This window comes from Prenolepis imparis, unplaced genomic scaffold (genome assembly GCF_030444845.1).
Source record: "Prenolepis imparis isolate NDT839.2.m4 unplaced genomic scaffold, iyPreImpa1.0 SCAF_7, whole genome shotgun sequence".
Lineage (NCBI taxonomy): Eukaryota > Metazoa > Arthropoda > Insecta > Hymenoptera > Formicidae > Prenolepis > Prenolepis imparis.
In genome coordinates, this window is record NW_028141165.1 from 14,127,799 (window position 1) to 14,150,132 (window position 22,334).

General features: G+C 28.0%; 6 protein-coding genes across 10 annotated transcripts; 3 read left to right on the forward strand and 3 right to left on the reverse strand.

The window, feature by feature from the left end:
* Positions 1 to 10: 10 nt before the first annotated feature.
* Golgin104 (coiled-coil domain-containing protein 186) lies at positions 11 to 7,037 on the reverse strand. Its single transcript, XM_083042985.1, has 9 exons — positions 6,706 to 7,037; positions 4,616 to 6,353; positions 4,025 to 4,295; positions 3,461 to 3,864; positions 2,627 to 3,162; positions 2,287 to 2,549; positions 1,969 to 1,998; positions 1,707 to 1,856; positions 11 to 1,264 (listed from the first exon to the last, which is right to left on the reverse strand). The coding sequence occupies exons 1-9, from the start codon at positions 6,800 to 6,802 to the stop codon at positions 1,202 to 1,204; spliced, it is 3,552 nt and encodes a 1,183-aa protein (XP_082899111.1). The 5' UTR covers positions 6,803 to 7,037; the 3' UTR covers positions 11 to 1,201.
* A 630-nt stretch (positions 7,038 to 7,667) lies between these two features.
* Positions 7,668 to 9,784, forward strand: Pbp49 (proximal sequence element A Pbp49). 2 transcript variants are annotated; one of them, XM_083042994.1, is made up of 6 exons: positions 7,669 to 7,803; positions 7,933 to 8,060; positions 8,163 to 8,343; positions 8,571 to 8,846; positions 8,940 to 9,178; positions 9,363 to 9,784. In XM_083042994.1, the coding sequence occupies exons 2-6, from the start codon at positions 8,008 to 8,010 to the stop codon at positions 9,637 to 9,639; spliced, it is 1,026 nt and encodes a 341-aa protein (XP_082899120.1). In that variant the 5' UTR covers positions 7,669 to 7,803; positions 7,933 to 8,007; the 3' UTR covers positions 9,640 to 9,784. The 2 variants fall into 2 exon arrangements, with proteins under 2 accessions (XP_082899119.1, XP_082899120.1); XM_083042993.1 differs by having other exon boundaries at positions 7,668 to 8,060.
* On the reverse strand, positions 9,740 to 13,454 carry LOC145939000 (protein O-mannosyl-transferase TMTC4). Of its 2 annotated transcripts, XM_083042992.1 has the most exons (11): positions 13,320 to 13,454; positions 13,010 to 13,235; positions 12,298 to 12,481; positions 12,039 to 12,218; positions 11,511 to 11,965; positions 10,931 to 11,314; positions 10,735 to 10,842; positions 10,464 to 10,605; positions 10,270 to 10,384; positions 9,983 to 10,165; positions 9,740 to 9,876 (listed from the first exon to the last, which is right to left on the reverse strand). In XM_083042992.1, the coding sequence occupies exons 1-11, from the start codon at positions 13,348 to 13,350 to the stop codon at positions 9,740 to 9,742; spliced, it is 2,145 nt and encodes a 714-aa protein (XP_082899118.1). In that variant the 5' UTR covers positions 13,351 to 13,454. The 2 variants fall into 2 exon arrangements, 1 of the variants encoding a protein (XP_082899118.1); XR_014425771.1 differs by lacking the exon at positions 9,740 to 9,876 and having other exon boundaries at positions 10,030 to 10,165; positions 10,453 to 10,605.
* An 827-nt stretch (positions 13,455 to 14,281) lies between these two features.
* On the forward strand, positions 14,282 to 17,467 carry LOC145938462 (nonsense-mediated mRNA decay factor SMG9). Of its 2 annotated transcripts, none has more exons than XM_083042130.1 (9): positions 14,282 to 14,531; positions 14,621 to 14,667; positions 14,861 to 15,047; positions 15,133 to 15,432; positions 15,541 to 15,685; positions 16,024 to 16,141; positions 16,210 to 16,318; positions 16,569 to 16,682; positions 17,330 to 17,467. In XM_083042130.1, the coding sequence occupies exons 1-8, from the start codon at positions 14,386 to 14,388 to the stop codon at positions 16,645 to 16,647; spliced, it is 1,131 nt and encodes a 376-aa protein (XP_082898256.1). In that variant the 5' UTR covers positions 14,282 to 14,385; the 3' UTR covers positions 16,648 to 16,682; positions 17,330 to 17,467. The 2 variants fall into 2 exon arrangements, with proteins under 2 accessions (XP_082898256.1, XP_082898255.1); XM_083042129.1 differs by having other exon boundaries at positions 14,283 to 14,531; positions 16,207 to 16,318.
* Nc2beta (negative cofactor 2beta) lies at positions 16,678 to 17,508 on the reverse strand. Its single transcript, XM_083042131.1, has one exon. The coding sequence runs from the start codon at positions 17,506 to 17,508 to the stop codon at positions 17,005 to 17,007; it is 504 nt and encodes a 167-aa protein (XP_082898257.1). The 3' UTR covers positions 16,678 to 17,004.
* A 474-nt stretch (positions 17,509 to 17,982) lies between these two features.
* LOC145938461 (uncharacterized) lies at positions 17,983 to 20,851 on the forward strand. Of its 2 annotated transcripts, none has more exons than XM_083042127.1 (8): positions 17,983 to 18,320; positions 18,430 to 18,652; positions 18,720 to 18,880; positions 18,981 to 19,227; positions 19,306 to 19,409; positions 19,489 to 19,588; positions 19,661 to 20,251; positions 20,332 to 20,851. In XM_083042127.1, exons 1-8 carry the CDS (start codon positions 18,091 to 18,093, stop codon positions 20,752 to 20,754), a joined length of 2,079 nt encoding a protein of 692 aa, XP_082898253.1. In that variant the 5' UTR covers positions 17,983 to 18,090; the 3' UTR covers positions 20,755 to 20,851. The 2 variants fall into 2 exon arrangements, with proteins under 2 accessions (XP_082898253.1, XP_082898254.1); XM_083042128.1 differs by having other exon boundaries at positions 19,492 to 19,588.
* Positions 20,852 to 22,334: the final 1,483 nt, after the last annotated feature.

The window sequence follows — 22,334 nt, forward strand, 5'->3', positions numbered from 1 at the left end:
TATCAAATGTAGCGTTATTTTATAATATCTTAATATAGATAGACACACATCTTTCCTCTTCAATAATAATTTATTATTATATTCCTTTCATTCTAATTAATTTATATTTCAGCATTACGAGTACATTTTCGAAATATATAAATATGTCTGACAATATTATGGCGATTTATATTAAGCCTGTGATTAGTTATTTTTCATAAAATATATTTTATTATTCACAATTATTCTAATAATTTGAATTTAACGTTAAAAATCCTCTAAATAAAAGGGAAAAGATAGTTTCTTTTATCTCAGCTATTTACTTAGAAAATACTAAAACTTTAAGGCTCCTGGCTCCTTTCCGACCATGTCGAAATCGTGACGTCAGAGGCGAGAAAACACACGCTAAAATTTCTTAGATGCCATTTCGAAATAAAAAAAATATTTCGATGAGACAGCACTTCAGATGGCTTTAGCACACTCTTAAAAAACCCCGAAAACTATCCTTTTCCCTTTATAATCAATCAACAGCTGTAAAATGTAATATTATGAAGCCCAGTCCGTCTGGTCTTTGCACATGCGCAGTCATTCCGCATGTCTGATATCTCGATCATTTTACAGATGTTGATTGATTATAAAGGGAAAAGGATAGTTTTCGGGGGAGTCATCTGAAGTGCTGTTTAATCGAAATATCTTTTCATTAAAAAATGGCATCTAAGAATTTTCAGCGTGTGCTTTCTCGCTTCTGACGTCACAATCCAATATGGCCGCGGTGAGCACCCAGGAGCCTTAAAAACACTAAACTTTGTGTAATAAAATCTTTCTCCATATTTTTACATGAAAAATTACTTTTGTTAGCTAAACAAATTATATCACATCTTGCTTAGGACATATGATAATACAAATTGATTCTCTACTAGTGCTTTTTACTCCTATTTTATAAATATATTATATAATACATTTTGAATACATTAAGTCAGAAATATACATTGTTAAGTAAAGGAATATTTACATGTGTTACTGAATTATATGATGGTAGATAACAGAAAATCTGATTACCTTAAAACAAGAATATAAATATCGTTAACTCTTTTCCCTTTCTCGCACCAATATATAACATATGATACTTGTGGATGTAAGTATCTATATACATATAACATATGATACTTGTGGATGAAAGTATCTATATATATGTAACAATTATTAATTATTAATTGTCAATTTATTTTTGTTGATGCAGCATTGTTAATTTTGCTATCTCGTTACCTAATGTATCAATATTGTCCTGTAAAGTAAAATAAAAATAAATATTGATAAATTAGCAACGTTATATTTCTTCTAAAAACAATAAATACCACTATGCTATTCCATGACAGAACTATCACTTTTTGGACCAGAAAAACTAATTTCGATTTTTTAACCAAATATATTGTAATACAAGAATAATTATATGCAAAACTTTTCAAAGTATCTAAAAGATTCGAACAATTTTGAACTTGTATGTTGATATGAAAAAATATATAAAAATACTGTTAATTTCTTTCACAATTATCAATAATCAAATCGAGAAACGAGTTTTTAAACTTACTTTGTATTTCTCATATTCTTCGCATTTGTTAGAATGCGAAATATAATATTTTAAAAAGTGATCAGTTCAGCATCTATATATAATATCATATTTTTAATTTATTTTCTATTTATATAATTTTTATTTGATATATACTTACTTTCAGAGTAATGTTTTTTAATAGTACATCTTCAAGAACTGCTTGTAATTTCTGATTTATTTCTAAAGAAAGTTCTAAGGTCATATTTTCATCTGAAACTTGATGATTATAAACGGATGCCATTATACCTCCATGTCGTGCCAATTCCGCCTGTACATAAAAAAATAAAAAAAATATATATATATATATGTATATATAAAATTATATATAATTGTTTTTAGCCTAAACCTTTAAATTTATTTTTAAAAATCCATTTTCTTACCCTTACTGTATCTCTTCGTCTTTTGTTATGCTTGGATATAAAAAAAGACTCTATTATTATCAATAGGAAAACATATAAGTCTAATAAACAGAATTGTTACTTTCCTACTTAAGAGATTTTCTTTTTATTGAGAAAATTAATTATATCTATTTTTTGATATTTTTTTAGAGCGATTAAAAATTTAACATTTTAAACTGTATATTTATACGAATTAATATATTTAATTAATTAAACTATTTTTGTCATATATCGATATTCATAAAATATATTTTGTTGCGAGATAAAAAAAAACCAATTAAAAAATGTATTGCCTCTTACCTTATGTTTATCTCTTTCATTGCATGCCAAAGCTCCAAAATCTTCATGTAAGATATAGTTTTGTATTATTTTTGTTTTTTTCTGCAGTTCTTCGAGCAATGTTTGTGTGTGTTCTTCTAAAAAATCTAATTTTTCAGCTCTTTTTACATTTATTTTTTGCAACTTCATAATGCGATTTATTAGTGCTTGTTTATTAGGTTCCATAGAGTGAATGTGATCGTCATTAGCATTGTTATCCGATAAGGCACCGTTTAATGTATCGCCTAAAAGAGACAGAATTTCTTATGTCAAAATCCTATTTATTTGTTAATCAATGAGAGATATTGTGAATCTGTCGAACCTGTTAAAGAAGTGTTAGATCCAGTTCTGGATGTAGCGTTCAATGAATTACTGGGAGATGCAGCTTCAAGCATCTCCAATTTTCTACGACATTGTTGTAATTCTCGCGTCATCTCCTTTATGGAAATTTGATGTTTCCTTTTCAATACTGCATTTTCACCTTGACTATCCTCCAATTTCTGAGCAAAGTTTTGCGCTCGTTGAGTTTGTTCAGCTACATGCTTAGCCAAAATTTCACACTCCTCTCTCCGCTTCTTTCGTTCTTGCATCAAATCCTTCTCCAAAACTTTGATCTTATTAGTCAATTCGTTAATACAATCGTGCAGTGGACCGTGTTCGGATTCGAGATCACTCGCCTTTGTTTGAATCGTAATAAACTCGGATTGAAGATGTACATTTTTGTCTGTCAGTTTTTGCGTAAAATCTAACATATTTGCTTCCTTTTGACGACACGCTTGCATATCAAATCGCAGTTCCTCGTTAGCCGATCGTAACTGTAATATTTGAGCTTCAGCCGATACTATACACTCTTCTTTACTACAAATATAAAATAAATAGCTTGTAATTATATACAAGTATCATTCAATAATATTAGGATTTCATTTATATAATGTCACAAATTTCAAAGTTATAATAATCTAGGATTTAAGTCAATTTTTTCATCAAAGAGAAAATTTTATAAATGAAAGATAAATTAGGTAAAATTAAGGCTTGTATTTTGAATATCATAATTTTTATCATATTTTTTGCATATATGCAATTATATTTTTTACATTTCTTCTTTTTTCTATGTGATATATATTTACTATATATTATATTCTCGTAATATACTTACTGTTGCAACTGAAGTTTTAATGCTTCTAATTGAGAAACTTTGCTTAATAATTCAGTAACTTGTTCCTGACGCTGACTTGCAACAATCTTCAAATCACTTAAATTATTTTCATTGTTCAATCGAGCTTTCTCAGATTCTTGTACTTTTAGGCTGAGTCTATTATTTTCTTCTATTAAATTTTGTTGTTTAGATTTTAATGTTTCTAGTTCCTTTTGCAATTGAAGCCTCAGCGTTTCTTTATCTTCCGTAACATGTCTTTCTAAAATCAAACGCGCCTGATGCTCTTTTAACTGATGATCCAATGTCACAGCTTTATTCTCTTCAGATTGTTGAAATTTCCGAAATGATTGTTGCGTTTCGCGACGTATCTGTTCGCATTCTTCTTTCATATCATTTATTTTCATCTGCAACACATAAATAATTTAAATTAGAATATATTATTTATATATATATATAAATAATAATATATTATTATAAATATAATATATTATTAATATACTAATATATTATTATATATATATATTATAAAATAATAAATATATTATGTATAGTGTATATATTTACCAAAGCTTTATCTAATTTCTGTTGAGTTTCCTTCTGTAAGTCCATTTCAGTTTTAAGTTTATTTTGCGACCACTTCAGTTTGATTTCCTTAAACTTAGTCTCCTCTTTTAAATTCTCTATTTCCTTTTGAAGATCAACAATCTCACGACATTTTCCATCCATGATGTTACATATTCTTGTACGTTCACCCTGAGTTTGGCGCAACTTGTTTTGCAATAATTCTTGATCTTTTAAAAGTTCTTTGACTCTGCGTTCCACGCAATCTGTCGCTCTGTTACATACATTACGAATTAAACCTTACATTTGTACGAATATGACTTAATATATAAATGGTTTATCAATTGATTTATGGCGGAAAAGTCACTAAGCATTTATGACAATGCTTGGAAAAAAAGATTTTGCTGTTTTTAATTTATTTAAAATATATATATTGCTTCTAATTAATTTATCTTCAAATTTCGTAAGATTTTACTTTTCTCAATCATGTTGAAAAAGTAAATTTATATAAATTAAGTATTAAATAATATAAATTAATTAAATTAAGTATTAAATATAAATATGAAATTATACAGTTGTTTTTCTTATACATACCTTTGTGAATCAATTAACTGTTTCTCGCTAGTTACATATTTCATAATCATGTCTTCTTTCTCTTTATTAATCGCGATACACTCTTTTTTAAGAGCTTCTTGCATATCTAGCGATGTATTCAAATCGGCTGTTAATTTATTTATAGTTTTTTTCATGTTCTCTTCTAAAGTAATCGTATCTGTATTCGTTTGAGTTTCACAAAATAATTGATTCAATTGATTTGACTTCTCTAAATGCTGGATTCTTTCTAACAATTTTGCGTTCTCGTGTCTTAAACTAGTATGATCCTCCAATAATTTAAGATATAATGGATGTTCTAAGGAGCCTAATTGTGAAATATTTGACTCTACCAAAGTACTAAGATTAGATGAATTTTCTTCATGCATATCATTATGCAACTTTTCTTTGGGCAGAAAATTATTTTTATTTTCATTAATTTCTGATAATGATACATCATCTTGTGCTTTTTCATTAATAATATCGCAATCTAATCTAGCTACATCATCTTTTTGGAAAATAGATTCTTTCTCGTTTGATATTTTCTCAAAATTTTTATGTAATTGTGGTTCTGCATTTTCCAAATTATCGCATATTTTATTCTCTTTTAAACATGTAGATTGATTTATTTCAATTTCATTATTTGTTATACTATCTAACTTATCTTTGTTCTCGTCACGATTTGGTTCTACCATACAATTTGTTGTTTGACTATGACTCGGATTTATTGTTAAATCTGTGTTCAATCTAGTCTCTCTGATTATATCTTTCAAAGATTTATTATTAGTATAAAATCCCATCATAGCATTCGTTTCAATGGATTTTGATATGTGACTGTATTTCATTGCCAAATGTTGCGGTAGCAGAGCTTTTTCCATAATGTTTGTCGATTTTTCCGTGATAAAATTGAAAAAATTACGACTCTTATTCAAAAGTTGAACATTTGATTGCATTAAAGTTTTCGGATTTGTCAGGAGAGACATTTTAACAAGTTTATTGTCATCAGCTAATGTTGGTCGAGCTGTCAAACTATTTTGCACATGGGTATTTAATGTCAAAGTTGAATTTGAATCATTTTTCTTACATAGATCTTTCTCCTCATTTTGATTTCTCTCATTTATTTCGTTATTTATCTGTAATTGTGAATCTAAAATTTCATTGCAAGATTGTTCTGTTGTAAATATATTGGTTTCTGCAGTCTGTTCTTTAAAATCATTTTTATCCTGTTTGTCTTTTACTAAATTATTTTCACACGAATCAATAACCTCCTCATTTGCAGAACATTGCAAAGTAGATAAAAAATTTTTCACTTTGCTCGGTTGACTAAATAATGTCTCTTCTTCATCTGTGCATGTTCTTGATATATTTCTATATGCACATATATCATTTTCAGATTTATTAACTTTACTTCTGACTAGGAATAAATCTAAAGATGATACTGGTATTTTGGATAAAGAAATACTTGTGTTATTGGAAAATGAATCATGAAGAGATCCATCATCACGTGAAAGATGGCTCTCGCTGCTAGATAAATGATATGTTCGAAGTTTTCCATTAGGAATGTTAAGAATAGATTCGTCGACATTAAACCTAGTCAATAAATTATTATTGTCCGTCATCGGATGATCCAGTTTTAGTCTTCCATCACTTTTTCTTGATAATGCTGAGTCGCTCTCACTTCTGAACATATTACTTCCATAATTTTTAACTTGCAAGACATCATTTTGGATTGTTGTGCCTGCTTGAATACAAAAATAATTATGATTAATATATCTCTTAAACTTAAGTACAAGTTTTGATATTAATAAATACATATTAAATGTATTACTGCATCATTTCTAAAGAAATTATTTGACATATACAAAGATTTCCTTTTAAGTTTTAAAGCAAACATCAAAAAGAGTAGAGAAACAGCATATATATATATATATATATATATAATTTTATATAATTTTATTTATAAATATTTTTCACTATAATACTAATAAATATTCTAATTGAAGTAAACGCATGAATTTTAATATGTAACAGTAAAACAAAATCTGGTACAATATTGAACAAAATACATCATACGTTCCTAGATTTAATATTACCTTCGGTTAATCGAACACCTTGCTTTGCAATAAAATTAATGCCGTCACATCTTTCGGTAAAATTCGTTTCGTCAAGAAATTCTGATTTCTCGTCCATGTCAATTGAGATATTCAATCATAAGATTGACAACGTCTGTATATAAGATTTTTATCTCATTATTTTGCAAGCGTAAATCAACAGTATCGGGAATACACATTCATTCTAATATCATAAAAAGGACAGACTGCGACATTTCAAGGTATTCTATAAAATTGAAAAAGTAACCTATAAGTAATAAAGAATTGATTACAAATTCTATCCGCAGCTGTCAAATTGTAAACCGCAATCGATAGGTTCGTTCGTGTATTGCGCGCACTTTTTCCAACGTTTGCGCTAAGGGTGGGATTTCCACGCAGTGACGTCACGGAACGGAGAGCCGGCGCAGCCAATCACGGGCGTCTCGCAATTTTCATTCCGCGCTCGCGATTGGCTGCGCTCCGAGTCCCTAGTTCTAGGGACCCTAGCGCTCTCGAATCCGCCCCATGCGGGTGAAAACCCGTGCAGCGGAATAGCAGAACGCGGAACGAGAGCGGAACCAATCAGGAGCCGTTCCGCGTTTCCTTGGTTGCGTTCGGAAACGTCACCGAGTGCATTCCCTCTCTTTCTATATCACTGAGAGAGAAATGATATAGAAAGAGAGGGAATGCACTCGGTGACGTTTCCGAACGCAACCCTTTACGCGGAATTGAATGTTCTGAGGGTGAAAACCCATGCAGCGGAATAGCAGAACGCGGAACGAGAGCGGAACCAATCAGAACATTCAATTCCGCGTAAAGGAAACGAGGAACGGCTCTGATTGGTTCCGCTCTCGTTCCGCGTTCTGCTATTCCGCTGCATGGGTTCGCACCCTCACTTCTGTCTTTCTTCAACATCCATGTTAAAGAAAGACAAAAGTGAGATTTATCTGAGCTTTGATGTAAATGGAAAGCACCTATTATTTAGCAAAAATATATATGTTTCGAAAAACAGCGGGACGTCATGATTAACTTACGGCTTTAATTATAATTAATTATAATTAATTATAATTAATAATAATTATAATAAACTTTTTTTCACATGTAATGACCTTTATTACTCGCTTTGATTCTAACGATAAGTGATTATTCGTAAAGACAGCAATGGATGAAATATATAAGATCTATGATCGTCAGGCATCACCAAAGATTTGTCTGAAGAATTATTTTCAGCAATACAGTGAATTAGTGAAGGCCTCTTTAAGTCATGGTACGAGCGAGCAGAGTGAAGAAAAGATCTTTCAACTTATGGATGTTGACTTGTCACAAGCGAGGACTCTCTTAATCAAACATTATTGCAGGTACATCCCATTACGATATGTAGTAAACATTGCTATTATTACTCTCAGATAAAAATGAAAGAAGAAACACTTTTATATATTTAATCACAATTAATTTTGCAGCATTGATAATTTATCGTTATTAATGGAAACTGCCAATAAGAAAGAAGGGGAAAAACAAGAGTACGTTAACGAGTCTGAAAAGGTCTTGAATAATGCTCAATTGGAAACGATTAAAGTGTTGAGGACATTATCTAACAAGGAAACTGTAATCAAATCAAAGATTATAAATGGAATTCCAATTGTAATTACTTACAAAAAATATATAAAGATCAGGAATAAAATTAGTGAGAAAGAAAGAATATATAAAATTTGAGCTCTCTCTTAAGAAATATTTAAAATTGTTTCAAAATTGAGTTAAAATATTTTGTGATTATTAATATATTTTTGCTTTGTTTAATATGATTTCTAGAAACCTATTTTTTATCAGTAATGTATGAAGATAATAAATTTTTTTTTTTTCGTTTCTAGAAACACGATGAATCAAGATGGCCCAATGATAATTCTATAACACCATATGAGGACTTTTTAGTTTATTGTAGAGTATATGAGCCATTTGATAGCCATTCTCGTCTTTTCAAGTTTAGGACAAGCTATAGCCCAGTTCTTAAACTTAGAAGTATCATATCGATTCTAGGATGTCAAACTCTTTATGATCTACGTCAAAAGATAATATGTCAATCTGATCTATCAATTATGGTAGAAACTAGTGAAAATCCAAATCAAAAGCCTCAATCAATGGCAAAAGTAACTATTCAATTTTAAACTTTATCTTTTATAATATTCTATATGCAAATTACATATAAATAACACCTATATTTTTCTGTTTAATAACTACAGGATGTCTATAAATCAGGATTCTTTTACATTGAAGATACATTCTATAATGATACTAGTCTGTCAACCAATATTGATTATAGTAGTGTTATATTAGAATGGGCAGCAACTCGTAATATAGGTCCATTTAAAATCGCAACCATGGATTCTCAAATAAATTCTCTTTATGCAAGATTTGGTTTTCCATGGGTATATCAACATCAAGGTTGTTGCGAACATATAATTGTACTGACCGATGCCAGGTAATTTTTAATATATATTATAGAAATATTTAAAAAATTTTAAGTAATACTAATTGCTAATATTGGATATATAATATACAATATTTTTAATATATTAAAAATAAATAGGGACAAACATAATAAAAAATAAAATTGCGCATATTTTTGATGTCATTTTATCTAATAATCCAATTATTTTTGCAAGGTTGGTGACCATGAATGATGTATTATCAGTGTCTGTCTATCCAAAAATAGAAAAAATAAGACCCATCTCTGGGAAAAATTGTATTTATTGTGGAATACTTAATGTACACTGGCTTATAACAGAACACAATAGAATACCACATGATATAAGTTATAGCTGTAATAGATGTTTTATATCTTATAATTATGTTAATGGTAAAAAAATCGGAAATTTTAAAGCATATAATTATCCTTGTATACCAGAACTAATGTTTGTAAATAAACGTAAGAAAAGATAGAAAAAAACGTAGTACAGCTAATAAGATTTTTGTCAGTTTCTTAATTATTTATGATATTACGAACATATTTAAAAAATATAACAAGCAATTTCATTAAAAATTATTTTATTGATGTTTTTAATGTGTACAATTTTTGTAAATTATCCTTTGCACTAGATAAATCTGGTTTTAATTGTAATGCTTTCTTATACATTTGTTCTGCTGCATTTAATTTATTCCAACGATGATATAAAACACCTAAATAAAAATCAACTTTAATTTTAATTTACTTATCTTTATTAACCAAATAATATTGATTTTATGTATTTTATTTTTCAATAATAAATTTTCTTGTTATATGTACCTAAATTTGCATAAATCATAGGATCTATTGGGTTTTTTGACATTGCCAACTTAAATTGAATTTCTGCTTCTTCATATTTTCCCTTTTTTCCTAAAATATTGGCAATGTTGAAATGGATAGCAGCGTGATCCGAAATAAATTGCAAAGCTTTATTTGCCATTCTTAATGCTTCTTCTGTCTTATCTAAAATTATACATTAGCCCTTAGAATGTACTATACATTTCAGCATATTTACTTAATATTGTACACACGAAAAAAATCCATTAAGATTTAAAGATATTACAAACCTAAATCATCTAACAGTAATATCATATTTGTCCAGGCTCGTCTATGTGTAGGTTTTTGTTTGGTTGCATTTATCCAAGCTTTCAGCGCCTTATCATATTGTTTTTGTTCCAGATACTATAAACAAATTTTTTTATTCATAACTTAATAATCAAAGATAGCTTAAAATTATATCTTGCTATTACATTTCACTCACTAATATGCCTAGATTGTAGTAACAATCTGGATAATTTGATCGCTGCTGTAGAGCTGTAAAATAGCTGCTTTCTGATTCCTTGAATTGCTTCAATGATGATTGAATTATTCCTAGATTCATCCATGCTGTAGCAAAGTCTTTCCTAAAATTCAGAGTTTGTATGTGTTACTATTTATATGCATATATAAAATCTTTGTGATACAAATAAAATATTTATAATTATATGCATTAATCTGGAAATTCAAATAATGTGATATATAATTAAACTTACTGCAAATTGATAGCTTGTTTAAATAAACTTATAGCTTTTGAAAATTGTCCGTCGTCTCTGAGTATATTACCGAGATTGTTCATAGCTTGAGTATAATTTGGATTTAATCTGGAGCATAAATAGAATATATAATTAATGAATTTTTAAAATAAAAAAAAAAAATTTATTTTAAATTTTATTTATTCTATATATATACCGTAAGGCTTCCTGATATTCTAGTTTAGCAAGATTGATGTTTCCTGCATCTGCAGCATTTTTTGCGATATTATAATGCACTTTTGCATTCAGAGGACATACGTCTAATGCTGATTGGAAAAGTAGTTTTTCATTTCTCCATTGGCCACTCCTCATCCAGGAATGTGTGAACAATAATACAATAAGCATTATATAAGCTAATAATATCGCTTTAGGTGAAAAAAAACGAGTAGAGAATTTGTGTAGGCCAACTGTAACCAACAAACAATATCCTGCTGAAGGAATGTACAATATTCTCTCTGCCAAAACAAAGCCAACATTGAAGAAGATGTTACTAGCTGGCAGAAATGGAAAAATTAGTATTGCAAGTCCCATAATTATATATCTGTAAAAGTTATACATCTTTTATAGTTTTACCTTTGGTAAATATACGTATATATTTATTTATGTATACAGAATGTCCGGTAATCTTCTCTCGTATGTAAGTAAAATGAGATGAATTAAATAGGAAAGAATTTTCACTATATATATATATATATATATATATATATAATCTTAACTTTTAAAAGTTTTGCAATTACCTCAAAGTTTGATCCTTGTGAATAAATGTGTACATAATTATTGTTCCGAATAATAACCAGAAAACAATAATAACAAAAATTCTGTAGTCGAAGCCAGTGATTAAAGATACACAACCCATTGACCAATCAAAACAGAGCCATATAGGACATATAAGTAACCATATATTCAAGCAATAGATATAGTTGTAATTAAGTATGCGAAAAAATATACTATCCATAAAAGATGCTGGATTATCTACTGGTTGAAATTTAGGGACAGAAAAACCCATAATACTAAATCTTAGAAATAAAAGTATTATTGCAACGAAAACAAGTATAGCAAGTCGTAATACTGTATTTCTGTAATTAACGAAACCATTTAAATTTATATTTGAATGTTTAAACAAAAATAAATTAATTATATCAACTGGATATATTTTGTTCACCACAACTATATCATATACTGCACAAATACCCTGAAAAATAAAGATATGTTTTACATAGTTATATAAAAAAAAAATCAACTACAAAAATATAGTTTTAACTCACAATGGCAGTGATTCCAGTCTCTTTACATAGCATTGCTATAGTTATACAAACAATAGAACCAGACATAGCAGTCCATGTATAAAATGCATTTTTTGCATATATTACACAATTGTATAATAAAATTGATAACCACATAAATAAGGTGCATAATAATTCAGCGCGTCCTACAATTCCAGATACCTGACATAAAAACACATACAAATTAGAATATATAATATATTTCAGTATAAATAAGTGATAATATATATAAATTTCTTACAGCTTCTGTATGAATTGGATGAACTGCAAATAAGGCTGCAGCATAAAATGAGATCTTCTGTTCTTTTGGTCCCAAAATAAGATTATATACAAATAAAGTTAACAGACTATTTACACTATGTAACATTATGTTTATTATGTGATAGTCCTGTGAAATTAAATCTAGTCGTAACCAGAAATGTAATCTATAAAGATAAAGAGAACATAAAATTAATATTTGAATATTTTTTATAAAATATTATTAGATATATTACAGAAGTACTTAAAGTTTCTGTTTCCTCATTGCAGCAATATTAATTTGAAATATCAAAGGAGAAAAATCACATATAATTCTTTTTGCAAAAAATACATTAAAATAAATTAATTTTTCTAATATTCTACAATTTGTGTTTATAGTAATATGAATTGATAAATATATTAGTCTAATTTTTTTTATTATATACATTAGTAATCTCAATCTATATAAATTCTATATTTTAAAAATAAATCTTATATAATAAGTTATTCAAAAATTTGCTATTTTGTAAATGGATTTTAAAAGAATTTTTGGTCTATACTTTGAAGTATGAATGGTGACATATGAAAAAACCAATTTATTTTGCAAGATTTCAAAATTCTTCCCGTACAAATTATATTGAAAATTATAAAATTTATTATTTCCGACATTTATATCATAATATAGCTGCAGTGAGAGGCTAATAATGCTATTTTACCTGAAACTCAGGATGGTAAGAGGTCTATATGACTTATGGCTTTGCTTATGGGATAACTTGGTGCCCCAGAAGTCATTTTTAAATATTTCCCAAATTGCTGTACCATACACATCATTGTTATTAACAATGGCTTCAACATCGTCAAAAACAAAATCTCCATCATAACTGTTAACAAAACAAAGTGACAAAATCACAATGATCCAGTAAGAAAGAAATGGTGGTACAGCTGAAAATTTATAAAATGTTTCATCAAAAAAAATGTTTTTCATCTCATAAAATATAAAATCTATATAATTATATAATAACTCACCAGGCAGGTGAGTCGTTGTTTTATTTTTCATAATATTATTCTCAATAAAAATTAAATTTATATAGCATTGTTTTTGTTTACAACAACAAATCCAGTTACCGGCTCATGTAAACATATATATATATAAAATATATAGATACGTAAACCTTTGACTAGAAAGTAACGATCAGCCACAGACAAAAGAAATATATATAGATTGGTTGCTTTTCGCAGTGCCGTAACTAGCTTTTTATGTGCCCTGGGCAAGGTTTTATTTTTCAACCCCTTAATTATTTTGGGGAAAAAATAATAATAAAACGAAAACGATATAACAATTGTTTATAAATAATTTTTGTGTATACAAGAAATAAGATAAGATATATAAGATCATTCATATTTATTTCATATTTATAAATAAAAATAATTATTTTAATTGCACTTTTTTGGCTTTCATTGCAGCAAATTCATTGATTATATCATCATAATTAATATCTTTAACAATATTATATTCAATCGAAATTATGGAAAGATTGGATAATCGTTCTTCTCCAATTTAAAATTTAAAATTTGAAAATATTATATTTGAACAATTTTTTTTTTTTCAGTTTCATTTCAAGGCCCCCTTTTTGTTCAGGGCCCTGGGCCTGTGCCCCTGTTGCCCCTCCCTAGTTACGGCACTGCCAGTGCCGTAACTAGCTTTTTATGTGCCCTGGGCAAGGTTTTATTTTTCAACTCCTTAATTATTTGGGGGGAAAAATAATAATAAAGCGAAAACGATATAACAATTGTTTATAAATAATTTTTGTGTACACAAGAAATAAGATAAGAAATTAAAAATTTGCAAATATTATATTTAAACAATTTTTTGTTCAGTTTTATTTCAAGGCCCCTTCTTCGTTCTGGGCCCAGGGCCTGTGCCCCTGTTGCCCCTGCCTAGTTACGGCACTGGCTTTTCGTTTCATGAAATCGCGCCCAAAGAATGTTTTGACAGCTTGTTTGTGTTTGCTCTTATAACCTTAGAAGTTTTTCACGTGACTTTTAGAGGAAAAAAATAGCTAACGAGAGAAGAAGAAGAAGATATGTTATAATGTTGCCGACGACATCAAAAGATTCAGAAATTAAAGACGGAGAAAGTAAGACTTTAATTAAAATCGTAGAGCGGCCAACATTTATATTAAAAACTCGGGAAGGTGAAAGTAGAGCTGTTTCTCCAAGCCAACGCAATGGGCACAAGTATAATATTTATTGATTGCAATAATTATTAATTTATACATTTTGTCATGTGTTACGATATACTAGATAATTTAGCGAGAATTTTGTAGGAAGGATACTGATATATCTTCAGGAGCACCAACAAAAATACCCGATTGTAATTATTAATATACAAAGCAATTTATATAACCATTTTTTTATAAATTAAAACTTTGTTATTTAAAAGACGAATTATAGGTAAAAAAAAAAATTAAAATACTTCTTTTTTCAATAATAAGTTTTAATTTATAAAAAAATTACTCGTTACTTTTGGTAAAAGTATAAAAGTAATATAAACATGTATATTTTAGCAATCCGTATATTTTCGACATGTCCTGAGATGAGTACTTGCATCAAATTTATGGATGAAAACATGCAACTATGTGAGAATCCACTGGATTATCTGTGTGATCAACAAGACTTTCTAGTCGTTGGATGTCTAGGTGCACAAAGTGTTGGCAAATCAACAATTATGTCACTACTAACATCAAATTACTCGTATGTAATGCATTTACTTCTTATGTTACTTTTAGTTTTCTCATCAAAATTATAATGCTATTTTAATAATTTTTAACATAATTAGATCCAACATTTTTCAAGTACAAGATTTATCACATTATGAAAGTGATGCAACAAATTGTACTACCGGAATAGATTTTTTCATAAGTAAAAATAGGGTAATATATCTAGATACACAACCAATTCTTTCTGGACTTGTAACCGACTACTCTGTATGTTTTGATCAAAAAAAAGCTGCAACTGATTTTGTGAATACCGATTCTAATTTGGAGTTACAATCTCTCCAATTTGCAGCATTCCTATTTTCAGTATGTCATGTTATTATATTTGTGCAAGATTGGTTTATTGATCCAAATTTAGTAAGGTAATTGTAAAATGAAAAAATATTTGTTAATTTCTTGAAAATATAACAACTAAAGTTTTGTTATAAAGTTTATATTGATTAATTAACATCTCTATTTCTCTCTTATAGATTTTTACAAACTGCAGAAATGTTAAAACCATCTTCAACAACTATTATGGATCAAGATTATGTAGAATATTATCCACATGTTGTATTTTTGCATAACAAAGTAGGACTACAAGATTTTATGCCAACTAATATTGACCAAATAAAGGTGTGTGCAATCATATACATTATATTATTAAATATATACTTTATTTTTTATAATATAGTCACAAACCTGTATTTTCTCAGTCCTTATCTTTTTTACTGCTTTATTATATAATTCTTAATTAGCTAAATTTTTTAAAACTTATTTCGTTTCTTGCATTTCTTTTTCACTATTATTAAATTTTCACTAATAAGATTATAGATTTTTCAGTTGCTTTTTTTTTACTTTAAATTGATTGCATATATATATATATATATATAATTCCATTAATGTTCTAAAAATTTAATTATTTAAGTGTGCTTACATTTTCAGAATTATTGTATTTTTTAATTTTTTTCCAGGAGTTTTATAATAAAATATTTTCAAGTTCTAGACTACAAACTCATAGTGGTATAAATATGAGCCATTGTTCAACAGAAAATGGTTTAAATTTATTTTTAATACCATCAACAAAAGAAGGTAAAAATCCACTCTTTAAGTTAATTTATAGAAAATTGTATTAATATTTGATACATTTGTTATAGAAGATATGATATATTGTGAAAATGGAAAATCTCTCATAGACAAATTACGAACGAAGATACATGGAGTTACTAGGAATCCAATGACGCCGACTGTATTAACAGAAAAAAGCTGGTAATATTACTTTAGATTTATTATTTTGATTTTAATCAAATTATTATAATCTTAAGAATGAATTTTCTTATCTATTCTTAATTTTTTTTCTCATTTCCTGAATTTTGATTCAACATTTAAAATATGAGTAAAAAAGTCAAGAATAGAATTAATTTCGTCTTGATGAATAAAGAAAATACATAAGAGTCTAACTTTTTCTAATTAATTATACATAAGATATATACATAAAATAATGCAATGTTATTGATAGGTACCATTATGTTTCAAAAGTCATGGAAGCAATAAAGAAAAGCCATCTATCTTCTGAATATGGAAGACTAATGCCTTAAACTTAAAAACGGCTGTTTATAAAGAAGAGATAAAGGTTTATTTTACTTTATTATATGATACATTGCTTTTATAAATTATGATAAATAAAAATAAAGCGCTTAAAGTATAATTATAATATAGAATTAACTCTTTTATGAGTTTGCATATAATTTTTGTCGTTTTTCTTTTATATTTAATATTTTTTAATTGCTATTATTTTCATCGATTGATTTTCTTCAATATCTATTCTCAATATTTTGTTCGATATATTAGAAATATTTTGCTCTTAAAGTACAAAATTGTGTGTGTGTGTGTGTGTGTGTGTGTGTATGTGTGTGTGCGAAATTGTCTTTAAATATAAATCTTGTCTTTGAATTTTATGAATAATCTTCCTGTTCACTGTCAACTTGCTGCATGGATGCCATTTGTGCAACAGCCTGTAATTGCTGCCATTGTTGTTGCTCTGCGACTGCTTGTTCCTCTCTTGCCTTAGCAAATAGTTCTTGTTGTTGTCGCAATAATTCCTCTTCTGGAATTCCTAAATTCTCTAATCTAGTACTTTGACGCCTTCTTTTAGCCGCTACAGCCTTGCAGTCTCGTAATACAGCTTCCGCTTCCGCATTATAATCGCCAAAGCCTAGTTTTTCAAGTGCTTGTAAAACGTGTTCTGCGTTTATAGTTTTCTTCTGCTGTTGATTACAGATTTCATTCGCCTCGGAAGACAATAAATGAATGAATTCTGTACAACAGTTCAGGATGAGCTCTCTAGATTCGTTTGCAACTCGCACGTGGGGTAAGATTTCTTTGATTATTTTATTAATCGACGCACGAGGGAGAGTGAGCTCGTCATCATCAGTTGGCGACATCGTAGCCGAGGCCATTTGGTTCCTGAAACATTAAATAAGACATTTTAAAGTTATATATATATTAAAATAATCCATATTAAATTATATTATGTAAATTTATAATATAAAATTTATATATAATATATATATATATATATATATATATATATATATAAATGTATGTGTGTGTTGATTTTTTAAATTATTAATACGAATAAATCTGATACATTAGTTTTTAATTGTGATTATTATTTAATTATTAATTCGTTAATTAAATAATATGATATTTACAATTAAAATTCCTCACAGTGTATTTATCACTTTATCATCAGGAAATTGCAAGATTCTTAAGTACTTAAAATAAAATTATCAGATAAGTGTTGTCCAGATAAGTTTTGCTAGAGATAATTTTATTTAGACTTTGAAATTGAAACAAAGCACAGTATTTAAAAAAATAAAGTATAGATTTCTTATTGTTTAATAAAAAACAAAGTGTAAACAATATATAATATATAGAAATCTTGTTTTAAACAAGTTTTGAAAAAAAGTGTGTATAGTGACAAAATAAAATGTATAACTTCTAAATTGTTTATATAGTGGTTTCTATTATAAAATGAGATGCTCGCACAGTGCAAAAGGATTTTAATATATAACATAGTTATTATATTGTTTTTATGTCCTGAGACAATATGTATAATAAATGCAAATAATACAATGAGATTTGCTGGCATCGTGGAAAATATTACAGTATATGCTTTAAGGGATGGAAGTCTTGAAACTGACAATGTGTTCAAATTGAACATATCCTGGGCGCCACCAAAAGAGGGAAAACAACCTTCTTCATACAGGTAAACTATAATAAATTTTTCAATAAGTGTTGGTATCTATAAGGCTCACTTAAATATTTAAATTATTATTATATATACATACATATTTAAATATGTTTGCATATTACAGCATTATAATTACAAGCATTCCAAAAGAAACTAATAAAAATAAGATAGAATGTGTAGAAAGTTCTGCATTCTATAATGTGCAAAATAAAAGTTTATTGAGCTTATTAGTACCGCAAAATAAATTACTGAATAACATGCCGGAGATACAAATACGTCCGAATTGTACATATAAGATACAAGTGTATGCCAATCCAAGAACTAAACTTGTAGGAAAGTTGCCCGAGGTAAGATTAAAAACACACACATATACATTGTGTATACATGGTTTTCTAAATATATTGTATTACATAGGTCATCTATACAGTTCCAAAATGTATAAAACAATGCAGTTGCGTAGATGCAAAAGTGACCTTGCCAATTCCAAAAATAGAAGTAATTCAAATAAAAAGAAATGTTGCTATAAATTGGAATATCACGTCAAATAGTTCTTACATTCACTCCTACATTATCAGGTATATAAGATCTCATCTAATTGTTTGATTCTCATATTATTTGTTGCGCATGTTTAGAATATATATGTATGTGACATAATATAATGTATATATGTTCCAGTATTGGCGTACCATTATCAACATCAAAAGCAGGGCATTTTATATACAATATTACGAAAATAAGTAACGTAGCCTCTACAAAAAATACTTTTAATTGGGATTTAAAGATTAACGATCAGCATATAAAAATGAAAAATGGATACAAAATATTAGTGGAGGCAGTAGATCACCGAGGTTGTTCAGGAACTCCAGGCAGTTTCACTATAATTAATATAGACGAAATTGAGACATTAAATGGCAATGTTGTTGTATATATCTTTTTACAAAAATATTCGTTGACAATTACTTTGTAAGTATGAAATTAACATAATATAATTATGTTGCAGTGGCTGTTGCTTGCTGGTGTTGCTATTTGTGTTATATTAGGATTTTTCAGCATTGTGTCAATACGTAATAAAACAAGGCATCAACTCATATGGCCATTTAAACAGTAAAGTAGCAAGTTTTCAAACTATTTTTTTCTTTATTTTTATCAATATATATATGCTCAAAATTTATATTTTTGATAGCAGACAAACTATATCTGGATTTTCTGTTTATAAGTTGGCTCAATGGCCAAATTTAATTTCCCAGAGCAATACTGGTATATATGTCGAGCAAAAGTCAGAGGTATATGAAAAAAATATCAAATTATTATAGACAAATTTGAAATTTCAAATGCATTCATGAAATTTATTGCAGGAAATACCAAATTGTTGCAAAATACAAAATAATGAGTTTGAAGTGCCATACAAATGTATAAATTTTATAAATGAATTAGGAAAAGGACAGTTTGGCAGAGTATATTTGGGCAGCTTGAATAATAATGAAGAAACATTAGTAGCTGTTAAAATGTTGCAATGCTCCGATACATCCAATGAACCTGAAGCTAGACATCAATTATTGGAAGAAATCAAAATGATGAAAGCAGCTGGTTCTCACCCGCATTTAGTGAGCCTTATAGGTTGTTGCACTTTACCAGATAATCCTACATGCATACTTTTAGAATACATGGAAGGTGGAGATTTGCTCGCATATCTGCATTCTAGAAGAGAGACTGAATTGGACGATATGTCTTGGTACTGTTTTGAAAAGACTGTACCTGGATATACAAATATTATTGAAAAGAGCAAAAAGAGAGATGAAGATTTATATGGTGAAATTAACAAGCAACAATTTATCAAATTTGCACTCGATATTGCAAAAGGAATGGAGCATTTAGAAAGTAAAGGAATCACACATAGGGATTTGGCAGCAAGAAACATCCTCCTCACTTCAGATCTAACGCTTAAGGTAGTGTATTCTGTTTTATCCTGTATTATAATTATTTAAAAATTGATTTGAAAAATATTATAAGAATTGATTTGATGTAGGTTTCTGATTTTGGTTTATCTCGAAATGGAATATATGTGATAAATAATATAGAGGGAAAAGTTCGTCAACTTCCAATACGTTGGATGTCACCAGAAGCTGTACGCGATCGTGCTTTTTCTTCCAAAAGTGATGTTTGGTCGTTTAGTGTTGTTCTTTGGGAGATTGGAACTCTAGGCTCTCTTCCATACTCTAATATACAAGATGATGATTTGCTGCGTCATTTAACTCAGGCTAAATGTCGCTTAGCCTGTCCTAGTATTGTTTCTCATGATATGTATAATATTATGTGTTCTTGTTGGAATGCAGCGCCATTTAAGAGGCCTACTTTTGCGCAACTTGTTTTAGATTTACAGACATTAAAAGAAGCTCTATATTTTATGCATGAAATAAGTAATCCTTGTTATACATTATTATCGCACTAACATGTGTTGAAATCATTTCATAAATATGTATACATGTATTTATGCATACAATACACACGCGCACATAAATATATAAATAAAAAATATAAATACTAAAGATACAGAATGTTAATATTAAAGTATTATAAATTATCTTATATATCTATTTTCCAAGAAGATATTATATATCTAGTTTATAAAAATCTGTGCAGTTAAACTTTATAGTTTTTATTCTATGAAACAATGTAGATATTGAGAAAGTGTGTATTGTATATAAATATTAATATTTAAAAAATTACATATTATTTTATTGCGTTAAAAATAATCTAATTTTTAAATACAATATATTAAAATAACTAAGAATGGGAAGCAAACACTTTAACAAGGTTATGTTCAAAGAAAATTTCTCAAAACATGTTGAAGAATATTAAAATTAAATAGACTTCGAAATAAAGTAAAGTTGTAAAAAATGCGAGAAAAAATACAATTAAATTTGTGTGCTCTAAAATTGTTTAATATACACTTCTTGTCCACTATTTATTAAATCGCTCAATAAAATATATCAAAATCGATTTGCAGTAATATTATAATTTTAAAGCAATTTTTTCTATATGTCGAAATAGTAACCTAGAGATTGGTTTCGTTTTTAATTTACTTACTTATTCTTTGACTTCGTTATTGATGTAAAACAATTAATAAGAATCGTCAAAAACAGAGACTGTTCCACAATAGATCGTATTTCGGAGTAGCCAATCACAGAGTTTCTTTTTCGAAAACGAGTTCTCATTGGCCGCGCTTTGACATCCGATACGTCACCAGTGCCGTAACTAACTTTTTATGTGCCCCGGGCAAGGTTTTATTTTTCAAGCCCTTAATTATTTTGGGGGAAAAATAATAAAACGAAAACGATATAACAATTGTTTATAAATAATTTTTGTATACACAAGAAATAAGATATGATATATATAAGATCATTCATATTTATTTCATATTTATAAATAAAAATAATTATTTTAATTGCACTTTTCTGGCTTTCATTGCAGCAAATTCATTGATTATATCATCATAATTAATATATTTAACAATATTATATTCAATCGAAATTATGGAAAGATTGGATAATCGTTCTTCTCCAATTTAAAATTTAAAATTTGAAAATATATTTGAACAATTTCTTTTTTTTCAGTTTTATTTCAAGGCCTCCTCTTTGTCCAGGGCCCTGGGCCTGTGCCCCTGCCTAGTTACGGCACTGCCAGTGCCGTAACTAGCTTTTTATGTGCCCTGGACAAAGTTTTATTTTTCAACCCCTTAATTATTTTGGGGGAAAAATAATAAAACGAAAACGATATAACAATTGTTTATAAATAATTTTTGTGTACACAAGAAATAAGATAAGATATATATAAGATCATTCATATTTATTTCATATTTATAAATAAAAATTATTATTTTAATTGCACTTTTCTGGCTTTTATTGCAGTAAATTCATTGATTATATCATGATAATTAATATCTTTAACAATATTATATTCAATCGAAATTATGGAAAGATTGGATAATCGTTCTTCTCCAATTTAAAATTTAAAATTTGAAAATATATT

Bases quoted from the DNA above. Each gene is read 5' to 3' on its own strand.
- LOC145939000 (XM_083042992.1), bottom strand. From the start codon at position 13,350: ATGAAAAATAAAACAACGACTCACCTGCCTG. The intron at 12,482-13,009 runs GTAAAATAGCAT...TTATCTTTATAG, and splicing joins CTTACCATCCTGAGTTTCAG to ATTACATTTCTGGTTACGAC. The intron at 10,843-10,930 runs GTATATATATAG...TTTATGCTCCAG, and splicing joins GAATATCAGGAAGCCTTACG to ATTAAATCCAAATTATACTC.
- LOC145938461 (XM_083042127.1), top strand. From the start codon at position 18,091: ATGCTCGCACAGTGCAAAAGGATTTTAATATATAACATAGTTATTATA. The intron at 18,321-18,429 runs GTAAACTATAAT...TGCATATTACAG, and splicing joins AAACAACCTTCTTCATACAG to CATTATAATTACAAGCATTC. The intron at 20,252-20,331 runs GTAGTGTATTCT...GATTTGATGTAG, and splicing joins CTTCAGATCTAACGCTTAAG to GTTTCTGATTTTGGTTTATC.
- LOC145938462 (XM_083042129.1), top strand. From the start codon at position 14,386: ATGTTGCCGACGACATCAAAAGATTCAGAAATTAAAGACGGAGAAAGT. The intron at 14,668-14,860 runs GTAATTATTAAT...TGTATATTTTAG, and splicing joins ACCAACAAAAATACCCGATT to CAATCCGTATATTTTCGACA. The intron at 15,048-15,132 runs GTATGTAATGCA...TAACATAATTAG, and splicing joins CTACTAACATCAAATTACTC to ATCCAACATTTTTCAAGTAC.
- Pbp49 (XM_083042993.1), top strand. From the start codon at position 7,864: ATGGATGAAATATATAAGATCTATGATCGTCAGGCATCACCAAAGATT. The intron at 8,061-8,162 runs GTACATCCCATT...TTAATTTTGCAG, and splicing joins TTAATCAAACATTATTGCAG to CATTGATAATTTATCGTTAT. The intron at 9,179-9,362 runs GTAATTTTTAAT...TATTTTTGCAAG, and splicing joins ATTGTACTGACCGATGCCAG to GTTGGTGACCATGAATGATG.
- Nc2beta (XM_083042131.1), bottom strand. From the start codon at position 17,508: ATGGCCTCGGCTACGATGTCGCCAACTGATGATGACGAGCTCACTCTC.
- Golgin104 (XM_083042985.1), bottom strand. From the start codon at position 6,802: ATGGACGAGAAATCAGAATTTCTTGACGAAACGAATTTTACCGAAAGA. The intron at 3,163-3,460 runs GTAAGTATATTA...TTATATTTGTAG, and splicing joins TTAAAACTTCAGTTGCAACA to TAAAGAAGAGTGTATAGTAT. The intron at 1,857-1,968 runs GTAAGAAAATGG...TTTTATGTACAG, and splicing joins GACGAAGAGATACAGTAAGG to GCGGAATTGGCACGACATGG.